Genomic DNA, 12,696 nt, shown 5'->3' on the forward strand with positions numbered 1-12,696 from the left:
TCAACTTCACTCGGCTTGACTGGCATGTTTTTGGAGCATGCCCCCAGCGATTGAGGTGAAGATTTTGAGTTGACAGAGCCGGAAGTGACGTCTTCTTCCAGGATTTTGTCTTCTTTGTCTTCTCGGGCCTTCTCTTCAGTGCAGTCCTCTTGGGTTTGTTGCCGTGAAGATTGGCCGGTGTAGATGATGGTGCGCCTCCTTACCTTCAGTGGTCCTTTTGTGTCGACTTCCAAAGTTGCTTGGCGCTTCATCCTTGAAGGAATCAAGCTTTGAACATCGTTTTTTCCTGCTAGACTGTCTAGCTTCTCTCCCTTTGGCGTTGTCTTCCTGTTTCTAGAAGGCTTCTTAGTTTCTTCAAGTCTGTCCAAAGCCGACCGTTGCGGAGGAGATCTAGCTGTGCCACTTTGTTTCTTGGGCTTTGATAACCTTTCAAAGACTGATCTTTGCTGTGTTGGCATCTCAAGCCTTTTGAAGACAGAAGTTTGGTCTCGACCACTGATGCGATCAAGTGTTGCAATTCTAGGTTTTGAATAATTCAGTCTTTCGAAGACTGAAGTTCGAGGGGCGGGTTTAGGCTCCTCTTTTGGCCTTGTGGCTTGTGGTCTTGGCTTTCTCGTTTTTTTGTAGGTCATCGATGTCCGCCATTTCTTATCACCAGTAGATGCATCTTGGTTGCTTGCCATCGGTGATGGTTGTGTAGGAGGTGCCATGTGACTTGAACATTGACGGGAATGATCATGCATGCTTCGGAGATGCACAGGATCGAGTGATTCAAACACGATAGTAGTAGTGTGTGCCGCCACCGTGTCTTCGAGGTCAAGCTCGATTTCCCCTTGCTGTGCTAGCTTCAGGATGAGATCTTTCAGTACGAAGCACTTTTCCGTTGGATGACTGATGAAGCGGTGGAATTTACAGTATCTTGGGTTGTCGGTACGATTCATCTCTTCCGGCCGTCTGCACTCAGGCAAACTGATCACCTTCTTGTCCAACAGGTCATCCAGCATGGCAACTATATCAGAGTCGGGGAATGGATAAATCTTCTCCTCAAGCTCCTTCAAAGTGCGTCTACGCATCTCTTGATCACGAAAAGCTTCGGTTTGAATTGCCTTGCCTCGTGTGGAGATTTTGACGGGAGCTGTGTTGACCGTCATCGCTTCCTTGGTGGGTTTCCATGCGGCCTTTTCCACTTTTGTCCCAAGAACTTTGTCGTTCTTGTAGTCGGCGATCGGTTCTTTCTTCCCATGATGGGCGATGCTCAACTCCATGTCATGGGCGCGAGTAGCCAATTCCTCGAAGGTCCGCGGTTTAATGCCTTGAAGGATGTATTGCAAACCCTATTGCATGCCTTGGATGCACATCTCGATTGAAGAAATCTCGGAGAGTCTGTCCTTACAGTCGAGGCTTAGATTACGCCATCGGTTGATGTAGTCCATGACTGGTTCTTCCTTCCATTGCTTCGTGCTCGTCAGCTCTAGCATGCTCACAGTACGGCGAGTGCTATAGAAGCGGTTGAGGAATTCCCGCTCTAATTGCTCCCAGCTGTTGATGGACTCGGGCTCTAGGTCCGTGTACCACTCAAAGGCATTTCCTTTCAGCGAGCGCACAAACTGCTTGGCGAGGTAGTCTCCCTCCGTCCCCGCGTTGTTGCAAGTTTCAACGAAGTGGGCAACGTGCTGTTTCGGGTTTCCCTGTCCATCAAATTGCATGAACTTTGGTGGTTGATAACCCTTCGGCATCCTTAAGGCGTCGATCTTCTTTGAATACGGCTTTGAGTACAACCCGAAGGTATTTGAGCTCCCTTCGTACTGTGCCTTGATGGTGTTGGTGATCATCTCTTGCAGCTGCTGGATAGAAAGAGATCCCATGAGTGCCGCTGCTTGGTCTGGCTCCGGCTTCGCATCGTTTTTCTCCACCTGAGGCTCATCTTCTGGGTTAGGGTTCTCGTCGTCCTGTGGCTCCAGTCGGCTGACGAGTGCAGCGATTTGCAAGTCTTTTTCTTCCACAGTTTGGGTTAGCCTTGCGATTGCTTCATTCATCTGAGCCAGTTGTTCTTCAACGGAGGTAACGCCGATAGTCATGACTTGTGCGACCAATAGACGTGACTTTCCTTTAGACATCCAGGATGCTGATGAAGAACGTCGTTGGCTGCTTTGGGATGTCATCTTATGTGCCTTAGCATCATGCTTCGGTGCCCCCAGTGAGGTCAGGTTGATGACAGACTCACACATTGGATGCTCCCCTTGCTCTTTTAGCGGCACCAATTTTGAAGTGGCATGTTGAGGAGCGGTCGTGGCGCCAATGGATTGTCCGTTTGCGGCAGAAGTGCTTAGGATCCTTCCCTCAGTGGTTGCAAGAACGGCTTGTCCCTTGCTTGATGCCATTGACTTTGAGGTGTGCTTGGATTCCTTGAACGGAGAAAGAGATGAGAGGTAGAGATGGTCCCACTGGGCGTGCCAATTTGTGAACACAAATTTTTCCTGAAACGAAAGAGACAAGAACAACGTGCACAAACAAATATTTGTATTTGATGATTTTGGGTTACAATCTCTCTCTATTTTGATCCTCTGATTCGATCTCCGTAAGGTGTTGATTTGTGAATGTTTGATTGATCCAAGGGCCGTCGAGGCTTGATCTTGGATGAACTGTTGGAAGTTTCTTCAAGGGGCCGTGGGCTTGATCTTTGAAGATGGATTTGAGCGGATCTTCAAGGAGCCGTTGGGGCTTGATCTTGAGGATGAGTGTTTCTTCAATGGCCGTTGAGGCTTAATCTTGAATAACGGTGATGAGCGGATCTTCAAGGGCTTTTGGGCTTGATCTTGAAGAACAGTGATGAACGGATCTTCAAGGGCTTTTGGGCTTGATCTTGAAGAACGGTGGCTTGTTGATCCAAGGGCCGTCAGGACTTGATCTTGGAAGAACGATGAACGAAGAACACTTTCTTCAAGGGCCGTCGGGGCTTGATCTTGAATTGGTGGATGATTGTTGATCCAAGGGTCGTCGGGGCTTGATCTTGGAAGAACGGTGGATGATTGTTGATCCAAAGGGCCGTTGGGGCTTGATCTTGGAAGAACGATGAACGAAGAACACTTTCTTCAAGGGCCGTCGGGGCTTGATCTTGAATTGGTGGATGATTGTTGATCCAAGGGCCGTCGGGGCTTAATCTTGGAAGAACGGTGGATGATTGTTGATCCAAAGGGTCGTTGGGGCTTGATTTAAGGATGAACGTTCTTCAAGGGCCGTGGACTTGATCTTGAAGGTGGCTTTGAGCGGATCTTCAAATGGGCTTTTGGGCTTGATCTTTGAAGAACAGTGATGAACGGATCTCCAAGGGCTTTTGGGCTTGATCTTGAAGAACAGTGATGAACGGGTCTTCAAGGGCTTTTGGGCTTGATCTTGAAGAACGGTTGGATGTATGGATTTGTCGACGTTCGTTGATCCAAAGGGCCGTTGGGGCTTGATCTTGGGTGAACGATGAACGAAGAACACTTTCTTCAAGGGCCGTCGGGGCTTGATCTTGAAAGAACGATGAACGAAGAACGAAGAAGGCTTTCTTGATTCTTCGGGAACCTGGATGCTTGAGAGCTTCGGAGTTAAAGAGCTTCAGAGCTTCAAGGTGTAATATGAATTGGTTCCTTTAAATGAATGAAATGGGCTTGTATTTATAGAATTTTCCAATGCCTAATTTTGAATATAATATCCCAGATGAAATAAGTCGTTTCTGCCAGGTGTTGACACGTGTCCTATTTGATGACTTTTCCAACTCATTTCAATTTTCGTTGAGTCACACGCTACGTGTAAAATTTATGTAATACATGAGCGTTGACACTTTGATTTATCGGTCAACATTTATTTACGAAATTTCGATGTCTACATTCACATAATTAATAACAATTTGCTAATTTAAAACATACTGATTATAGTTAATATTGTATTTAGTTTAGTAATTTTTCTTATGTAATAGTTTCTCTTTGTAAGTTTTGGCGATGTAAGCCGTAAAGAATCTTTTTTTTTGTAATATTTTTATTCTTGAAAAAATAATTAGGCTATACACTGTGCCAAGTTGGAGTACTTATTGGTTTTGTTTGGTGGCATATAATTAGATTACAACATTGACCCAAAAAAAAAAAAAGATTACAACAAGCTCTTGAAAAAGTAATCATGTGAGTCTACAAAACTATTTTTGCCTTATGACTTTCGTCTCAAGCTCATTGATCACCTCCTATAATTTTTTTAATAGAGATGATCTAAGCAATAAAAGCCAAACTAAATAAATTACCATAATTTATAATGAACAAAATAAAATTTTCACTTCGTTTTCTCAAGTTTTTTTTACTTTCTTTTACTCTCATCACCAGCACCAGGCATAGAACCTCGAGCCGAAAATGACTTACGCTGACAATAACTACCAACTACCATTGATATAAATTTACGTAGAAACTTACAGATCGCGCACTAAGTAAAGTGACATATTAAAAAAGATACCTAACCAAGTGAGCCGATCCTCGTTGGAAAAATATTTACACCTTTCACTCAAGATGGATATAGTTGCATCTCCTTATTATCATCTAGTAGGGAACCTTTTAATCAACTAGAAATATCTACATCATTATACTTGAGATATAATATGCATTTTTACAGAGAAAATCCTCTAGAGTTCCTACTTGGATGTTCCTTCGGTAAACTACATTTTTCGTGTTTTGTCCAACATCACTCTTAGTTTCTATTATTAATTTTTATGTTCATAATGTTTGAAGCGTTAGCAATTTAAGGAAGATTATGAATATCTTTTCTTCAATTGACTTAAAATCGCAACCAAAAAATTAATTGAACTCATAAATATCACTCAAGAATACTTGAAAATCCAATGCGTCCGGGTAAAATAGATATTTGACAATCATATCTATAACCTTGATAATTAAAAATCTAAAATCGGATCTGTGACATCAATTTTTTTAAACATATTTTAATGAGGTATACTTCGTAATGTATTTTAACGAACTAAACCATTTATCTTTTAGAACATCTCATAGATCATCATTGCAGAAAATTAGATAAATTCAAAATTATTAAGTTATTCATTTGTAATAAAGAAAATGAGCGAATTCCACAAAGAAACCTTAAATCCTTATTCCAATGGTTATATAATTTCATATTTTGGTATTTTTTTTAAAGGCAAGATCTTTGAGAGAAGACCTAAAATATAAACGATTTGGATCGTTAAAATACATTAAGAAATGAACCCCACAAAAACGCATGTAAAAAATTATGTAAAAAATAATATCACGGATTTGTCTTCAAAACTCAAAATTCTCTAAGATTGAACACCTTTTTAAATAGGAAATTGTTATTATCACTTCAATAATCTCATTCTACACTCCAAATTTTCTATATTAGGAAAGAAAAATACATTAGTAAGAAGTGTATAATGAAATTTTTGGAATGCTAATAACATTTCCCTTTAAATAACCCATAATGTCTTTATTTTTTATTTTTTATTTTTATCAAACAATAGTTTAGATGTTAAATTAATCATTAACAAAGTTCGAATCCATACCATCAAACAAGAACCCAACAAAGTTCGAATCCATACCATCAAACAAGAACTCAACTTTTTCCTCTGGAAAAATACCACCTGCCCGGTCTCTCAGTCCCTCAAAGACTTATCTTTTGCATCCAGATTTAATCTAAATCTGAACCACGGGTCCACGATTCGATCCATGTTTATAACATGTCATGATAGTGGAAATGTCAAATGAGGGGAGTTGTCGGACCTGTCGTACCTAATGTGCATAATGACATCAAGCATGTGATTGTACATTGTAGTGGTCCACTCATAACTTCGTTAATATCAGCCAGCTCAGCATTCCTTGTTCGAATTAACACCATCCACCCATTAATTGTTACACGTGTGTCAATGAACACACAAGTATGAGAGATTTTTCTCCCATCTCAAACCTAATTTATCAAGCGTCCTAATATAACTGGAAATAAGAAATTTGAATTAAGCTACAGAATAAGCCTACTATATTTATATTCGTTATGAGGACTTAATAGAGATGTGTTATCCATACATTATTTTTTACCTTTTATACATCTCTTGTTAATTTGTGTCATTTGATCTTTTTCAATTCGTCCGATCCGATAGTCGAAAATTAAAAAGATATGTTAGAAGTAAAAATGAGTAATAAAAAAATTAAGTTAACTACACGATAAATTAATATAATAATTTGTTACCGAGCTTTTGGTTTAATTTAAAACTTATCACTTATAAGCTTAGGATAATACCGAGGAACTGTAGGACCAAGCAGCAAGAAATGTCTAAGCTTTTATTAGTCGACCCCTTGAAAAGTCCCAAGTTGGAGTCTTGAAAGCCATGGAGTGTTCTACATTTGCAAATTGTCTAAATATAAAATATAATGAGAGGCAGATAACAATTATAAGGACATGTGCTTATTAAGCAACAGCTCCTCTCCTTTTCTCTGAGACCTGGGCGGCTCTGCCAAATTTCCAATATTTGAGAGAGAGAGAGAGAGAGAGAAGGAGGTTTGCCTATAACTCTCTTGGGTTTTTTTTTGAAAGGTGATTTGGGTTTGCTTTCTGGTTGTTTAGTGTGGAGTTGGAGTTGGAGTTGAAGGGACTGATGGTTTTTTCACCTTCAAATCCCGTGTTCATAATCTGCAAAGGTGCAGCTGGAATTGCAGGTGCTATTATTCTCTTGAATCTTTTTTGTTTTTGCGATCATTGTCCGAATTGTTACTGTTTTTGGCTTTTAATTTTTCTTAATTAAGAACTGAAATTACCCATTAAAGATTAAACCTTGGCTTCTGGAATTGCATTCATTGCAAAAGGAAGGATAACTTTTTTGGTGGAGGTATGATATTCCAGTAGGTTAATTTTGGTTGGAAACTGTTGGCTCTGTTGATTTCTAGGCAACTGGGCAAAAGTCTTGAAGTTAGTTCAGCAGCCCACGTTGCTGTTTGATATCAGGATTGTTAGTTGACAATCGTTATCGACGAGAGTTTTTAAATTGGAAAACATATTGATGTTATTTTGCAGTGATGAGAGAGAATTTTAAATCTTCAAGACCAATTCTTTTGTGCTACCAAGTTATCATGCAAAAGTTCAAAGCTTTGGCAGCAATATTTGATGTATTGCCATGCGTTTTTCCTGACTGATATCAGTTTTAAATCTCTTTCGCTCGCCCTATTTAGTAAGAAGTTTCAATGCTTGGAATGAGGCATTTCGTGAAAGCAGCAATATCGACGTTGAGTTCTATTGCCGTAAAAGGATTTTGGCTTCCAAAATTACTGAGCTACAACAATGCATCAACTCTTGATTCACATGTTAGTTTGGCTGAAAGCTTTTGTGTGCTGTGTACTCTAAACTAAGCTGTTCAACTAATAAATGCGGGATTTGTCCATCTAAGTAGTTTCTGAGGCTAACTGTGCTCGATAACAAATTCGGAATCTCAGACATCACTAATTTGCGTTGAACTATAACAGAATGGTGGTACTAATGCTTGGACATGTGCGCAAATCATGTCTTAGAACTTTAAATCAAGAAACACCCGGTTACACCGGCAACTTTAAATATAAAAATATTAAGAAAAATTATTTCCCGCTATTTCAAATTCTCAGTGTTGAATCGTAACCTGTGATGACCTCTGATTCTCGCAATTGAATCCAGGATTATATTGATATATGTATATACGCATATTGGGGTTCCACTGATTTTTAATATCTGTTGCAGGGAACATCTTTGCTTTTGGACTGTTTGTTTCACCAATGTAAGTTTTTATCAGTTTGGTAATAATTAAATGTGAGAAAACATGAGAACAAGAACGATTTGTATTCATTTCCTCACCGGTTTGTTTTTTAATTGGCTTTATTTTCTTACTTTCAGACACACATTTAGAAGAATAATGAGAAACCGTGCCACTGAAGAGTTCTCAGGGCTCCCATACATATATGCCCTTTTGAACTGCTTGATCAGCATGTGGTATGGATCGCCTATTATATCTCCTGATAACATAATGGTTATGACGGTCAATTCAGTTGGCGCGGTGTTTCAATTAGTGTACATAACCCTCTTCATAATATACGCTGAGAGAACAAAAAAGGTTACCTATATTATTCACACCTGATACCTTGGTGAAGTTTCTGAAAGCCTTATTATGTTCTAAGTGTCGTTAGTTCCCTCTATCTTTGCAGATGAGGATGCTGGGATTGCTGGCAGCAGTTTGTGGTCTAATTGCAATCATAGTATATGGGAGCTTGCAAATTCCTGATGCTGCTTTGCGTCGGCTAGTTGTTGGACTGCTTAGTTGTGCATCTCTAATATCAATGTTTGCATCTCCTTTGTTTATAATTGTAAGTTAATCCAAGGCCCTTGCCGTACTTTCTTTATTTTGGTTTATGTTGGCATCAACTATGTATTTTGTTGTGTTACCTTATTTACTTTGTTGTGTTTTTGCAGAACTTGGTGATCCGAACAAAGAGTGTTGAATTTATGCCATTCTATCTCTCCCTTTCCACCTTCCTCATGAGCACCTCTTTCTTGCTTTATGGAATTTTTAATTTTGATCTCTTCGTTTATGTAAGATTCCCTTGCAGCACATCTTCTCTATTTTTTAAGAAAAGATATATGGAGCTGTCAATTCAGATTAAAGTTCTTGGTTTCCCAGGTCTTACAGTATCATTCTTGATGCATTTCAGGTCCCAAATGGAGTAGGAACCATTTTGGGGATTGTACAATTAGCGTTGTACTTTCATTATAAGGATTCGTCTAAAGGAAACTCCAGAGAACCGTTGTTAGTTTCATATGCATAAATCAGTTCCGGAAACAAGAGAGTGCATGTGTTTTGTCTTTGACGTAAGTGTTATCTTTTTTTCAATTTTATTTATTGCAACGGGAAACCATAATCTTCTCATTTCTAGCATGTACAAGTCTGATCCTTCTGAGTGTCAAATTTATCACAAATAAATGCTATATATGCTCCATTTTCCCCACGCAAAAGAAATTTGTGGCCTGGGTTTCCCTTCCCTGAATACATGAGTACATGTAAAATTAATGTCATGCTAATCTTTTGAATTCATCCTTGACTGTTAATAGGTGAGAACAAATCTTATCAAGTAGGCAAAATGATTGGAGAGAAGAGTGGTGCGGCTTACCTACTTGAAAACAAAAAGTATGTCCTTTCGACCTTTCAATCTCCTCTCAGGTCATCCCCCTCGCCCTCACTCTCTCCCTCTGTCTTTCTATGTGTGAAAGTGCATCTATGTGTATCATAGATAGTTGGAAGAGTTGTCAGACTAGTAATCCCATTTTTTTATCGGTAGCATTCATGAATTGGTATGAGTTCTATGATGTAATTGTTTCAGATCATCGGATCAACTTCTTCTCATCTTTCCTGCATCAAGTTGAAACCTGTAAAGCCGTTTTTATATGGCTTTAGCAGCTTCACTATTGGTATATGTCAAGGAAAAGAACGGAAGAGGTCAAGGTTCAGATGTGAAACACATCCTGCCTTATTTGTACAATCAATACAGTGTCACGGTTTCAATTCCACTTTCCTTTCTCAGCTTCTTTTTTGCTTATGTGATTTGTGATTGTACCTTCTGCTTCAGAATCAATCATGAAATACTTTTTGATTTGCTTGTGTTTCTATTTCGCATTCGTATTCTCTTTGGGAATTTAGGTAAATTCAATTCTCTTTCTGAATTCTTTACTTTCTTGTGTGATAGCATAAAATTGTCTAACATGTTAAATTGTTGACTCATACCTGAAGCTTTAGAAGAAACATTCTAGCAAACCATCTGAACATATCAGAAATACTAACTGGCTTCATTAGAAACCTCTGTTCCAAAGAAACACGGGAGGACTTAAAAGAAACGTGAGTTGCAAGCTTAGGTACTTGAGGCATGAGTTGGTTGTGATCGGAAAGTTTTAATTAGACTGAAAGGAACAATAAGATCTGCATAGATTAGCTGATATCAATAATTCTGCATAAACAAGTTCTTCGATATCTTTACTGCCAAGCTTTCTAAGATATTAGTGGGTTAACTAATGGAGTTTATAGATTTTCTTGCACATGCATTGGGAAGGGGAGATTAATTTTGAACATGGGAATTTCTATGGACCATCAAATTAGCACTTGAAAGTAGTTATTCTGCACTCCTTCCGCCCTTGTCTTTTTCTTTAGGGACGAGTTCAGAATGAATATTTTGGAGTGCCAATAACATTTCTTGATTCAAATATGGCAGATGAAGCGAGAAGAGATCGTGCATTCCTTTATTTGCACATTGACTGTTTATCTGTCATTGTATACAAAAACTTCATGATGCACATCACTGGTAGCTACCACTCTGTTTTGGTAAATCCCTTTAAAAACATTTCTGTTAGAAAAACTACAGCAAGTCCCTCAAAGTTGTTCTTCCAACACCAGCAGTCTTATCCTGCACATCAAACCAAAAAGAATATGTTGATTGAGAAAGATGCAACATTTGATAACAAGAAAGTTTCTCTTGGGTCTAAATTGATACAAAGCTTTAGATAAATCTCCGTGTTTTGGCCAGATTTGTGTAATTTATAGGTCTCGGTTGTTATAGAGGATTAGATTGGGATGGATAACCTCTGAAGTCAAGGCAACTTGAAGGAGGAGGAGAATGATTATTCGTTAGGGGGTTAGATATGAGGGAAATTCTCTCTCCTAAACCTACTATTTTGGGGCCAATTGGAATTAAGTATTTTTTGTTAAGAAATCCATCTCCAACCGCTAAGTTGGTTATATTTTCTTCATTTCTTCCTTTAACATACCTTCAAAATAGTTCCTTTCTATTCCATTCAAATCCTCTGTACCAAACGAGGCCATAAAATTGTGTTTTGTGCATATGCTATGTTAAGGGTATCCCAAATTTGAGAGAGAATTTTTCCTATAAGCACTTAAAAGATCTTCAGCCTCTCCACTCATTGTCAATTGGTTTTGGGTTATACAGTTATGCTCTAAATCTTGTATGCAAGGCAAGATCCTTCCCACCAAAATTTTGATTATCCAAAAATGGTTTCATAAAGGCTTAGAAATTTCATCTGTTTTCGTCTAGGCGATTTGGGTCGCGTTGGTGCCTAAGATTGGAAAACTCATAAGATTCAACATATGTTAAAGGAAGAAATAGGTGCCAATTTGTGATGACTAAACCGTCAATTTAGACAAATTTTTGAAAATTAACATTTATTTATGTTTTAAACGTACTTTGAATCTAGTGAGTTGTCAAGTTCAATCCGATTAAAAAAACCAAATGATTCCTAAACATGTTCTTCACCATGCCATGATGTTTAAATTATCTTGTGGTTACCAATGTGCATAAAACAATTTATCGTAGTCTCTGACATGCAAAAGATTGTGAAATTCTTATCAACTATCAAATCTATGTTCCCAGCAAAAATAAGGGAAAAAAAATCCTTTTGGTCACTGCGTTTATACCTAAAGTCAATTTTGGTCACTGTGTTTTTAAGTGACCAAAATAACTGTTAGGTATAAAGACAAAAAGGTTTGTAACCCCAAAAAAAAAATTCAAAGGAAAATTACTAGATTGATGAATTATACCTGGTTTCTAGTTTCCTCGTGGAAGTCACACAGAGGCCAACCTCTTTCATCATAGAGAATAAGCCCACTGAACCTCGGAAGCTCACATTTCTCCCCCATAAGTATAGGCCTCTGCCACACAGGAGAATCCGAGTTATGGCTTCGCCACCCTACTTCAACCTCAACCCTTTTGTCCAGCAGCGGCCGCGGCGTCTCTCTCCAGCTCCCGCCCCTCCTCTCCTCCCACTTGCTCCTTCTGCTCCACCGCACTGAGCTCACCAACGCCCTCTTTATCGACCCCCAACCACAACTCGGCTCAGACCATTTCGGTTGACCTACTACCTCCTCTCGCTGGCTGCTCATCACAAGCTTCTGCTCCTCCGGCTTCCTCTGAGCCTTCTTTAGCAAAACCGTCGCCGCCATGCAAAGACCGACGATGGCGAACGCAGCGGAAACTAATAGCAGAAATGCTTGTTGGGTAGAGAGCTTCCACTTGTCTTCTAAATTCCACAAAGCTTCCATGGGATTTTGTTATTTCCTTATATGGTGTATAGCGACTAACAAAGTTTAGATTTTGATGATTTTGTATGGGGAATATTTAGAAGGGTAGAAACAGAGTGATGATTTCTTATGCGTAGAAAGATGCATGCTAATTCTGCATTGATAGTGTACGGCCTACACGTGATGATCCACCGCCTGGCTGCAGGGCGTAGCTGCTCTCTTTGGTTGAGTTTTTACGACCGTTGGGGAATTAAGGCAGTCATGGGGTATCCATGGTTGTTCTAAACCCTAATTAACCATCTCTCTCTCTCTACTATTATATGGAACTTTAAAATTCCTCGTCCAAACGCACCGTTGCATAAGAGTTGCACGACTAATTTGCCGTTTTCATTTCCTCGTGTCATAAACTGAGATTTGACATTTCTTGGTTGGATGCGACATGATGATCACGATCAATGTTATGTTGAGGACAACTGAGGATAAATACGAAGCAAAGCAAGAGCTCACGAGAGAGAGAGAGAGAGAGAGAGAGAGAGAGTCAAACCTCTTTAGTTTGTTGCATGAGTTTACCCAACAAATTAATATGGTGGTTCCACTTCCATCAACCCTTGCCC

The 12,696-nt window shown here is 39.2% G+C and overlaps 2 protein-coding genes across 6 annotated transcripts in view; one reads left to right on the forward strand and one right to left on the reverse strand.

The window, feature by feature from the left end:
- The first annotated feature begins 6,296 nt into the window (after positions 1-6,296).
- Positions 6,297-12,696, forward strand: part of LOC103427367 (bidirectional sugar transporter SWEET2-like) — a 28,440-nt gene continuing 22,040 nt past the window's right edge. The window contains exons 1-8 of one of the 5 annotated variants that reach the window (XR_011579511.1): positions 6,359-6,701; positions 7,750-7,786; positions 7,903-8,119; positions 8,211-8,369; positions 8,476-8,595; positions 8,715-8,871; positions 9,112-9,187; positions 11,614-12,222. Coding sequence is in view for 3 of the 5 variants with exons in the window: in XM_008365423.4 (XP_008363645.1) it covers positions 6,641-6,701; positions 7,750-7,786; positions 7,903-8,119; positions 8,211-8,369; positions 8,476-8,595; positions 8,715-8,828 (708 nt within the window). In the remaining 2 variants the exon portion in view is untranslated. Of the gene's footprint in view, positions 6,702-7,056; positions 7,344-7,749; positions 7,787-7,902; positions 8,120-8,210; positions 8,370-8,475; positions 8,596-8,714; positions 8,877-9,111; positions 9,651-11,613; positions 12,223-12,696 lie in introns of those variants that run through there. The other 4 variants (XM_070819368.1, XM_008365423.4, XR_011579512.1 and 1 more) reach the window with 4 other exon arrangements.
- Positions 10,407-12,103, reverse strand: LOC103432357 (uncharacterized). The gene is made up of 2 exons (XM_029100672.2): positions 11,603-12,103; positions 10,407-10,454 (listed from the first exon to the last, which is right to left on the reverse strand). The coding sequence occupies exons 1-2, from the start codon at positions 12,101-12,103 to the stop codon at positions 10,407-10,409; spliced, it is 549 nt and encodes a 182-aa protein (XP_028956505.2).

The sequence above is a fragment of the Malus domestica genome, chromosome 03, assembly GCF_042453785.1.
Source record: "Malus domestica chromosome 03, GDT2T_hap1".
NCBI lineage: Eukaryota > Viridiplantae > Streptophyta > Magnoliopsida > Rosales > Rosaceae > Malus > Malus domestica.

Excerpts from the sequence above, each read along its gene's own strand:
- LOC103432357 (XM_029100672.2), bottom strand. The coding sequence starts at position 12,103 with ATGGAAGCTTTGTGGAATTTAGAAGACAAGTGGAAGCTCTCTACCCAA. Across the intron at positions 10,455-11,602 it reads ACGAGGAAACTAGAAACCAG|GATAAGACTGCTGGTGTTGG; the intron begins GTATAATTCATC and ends TTTGATGTGCAG.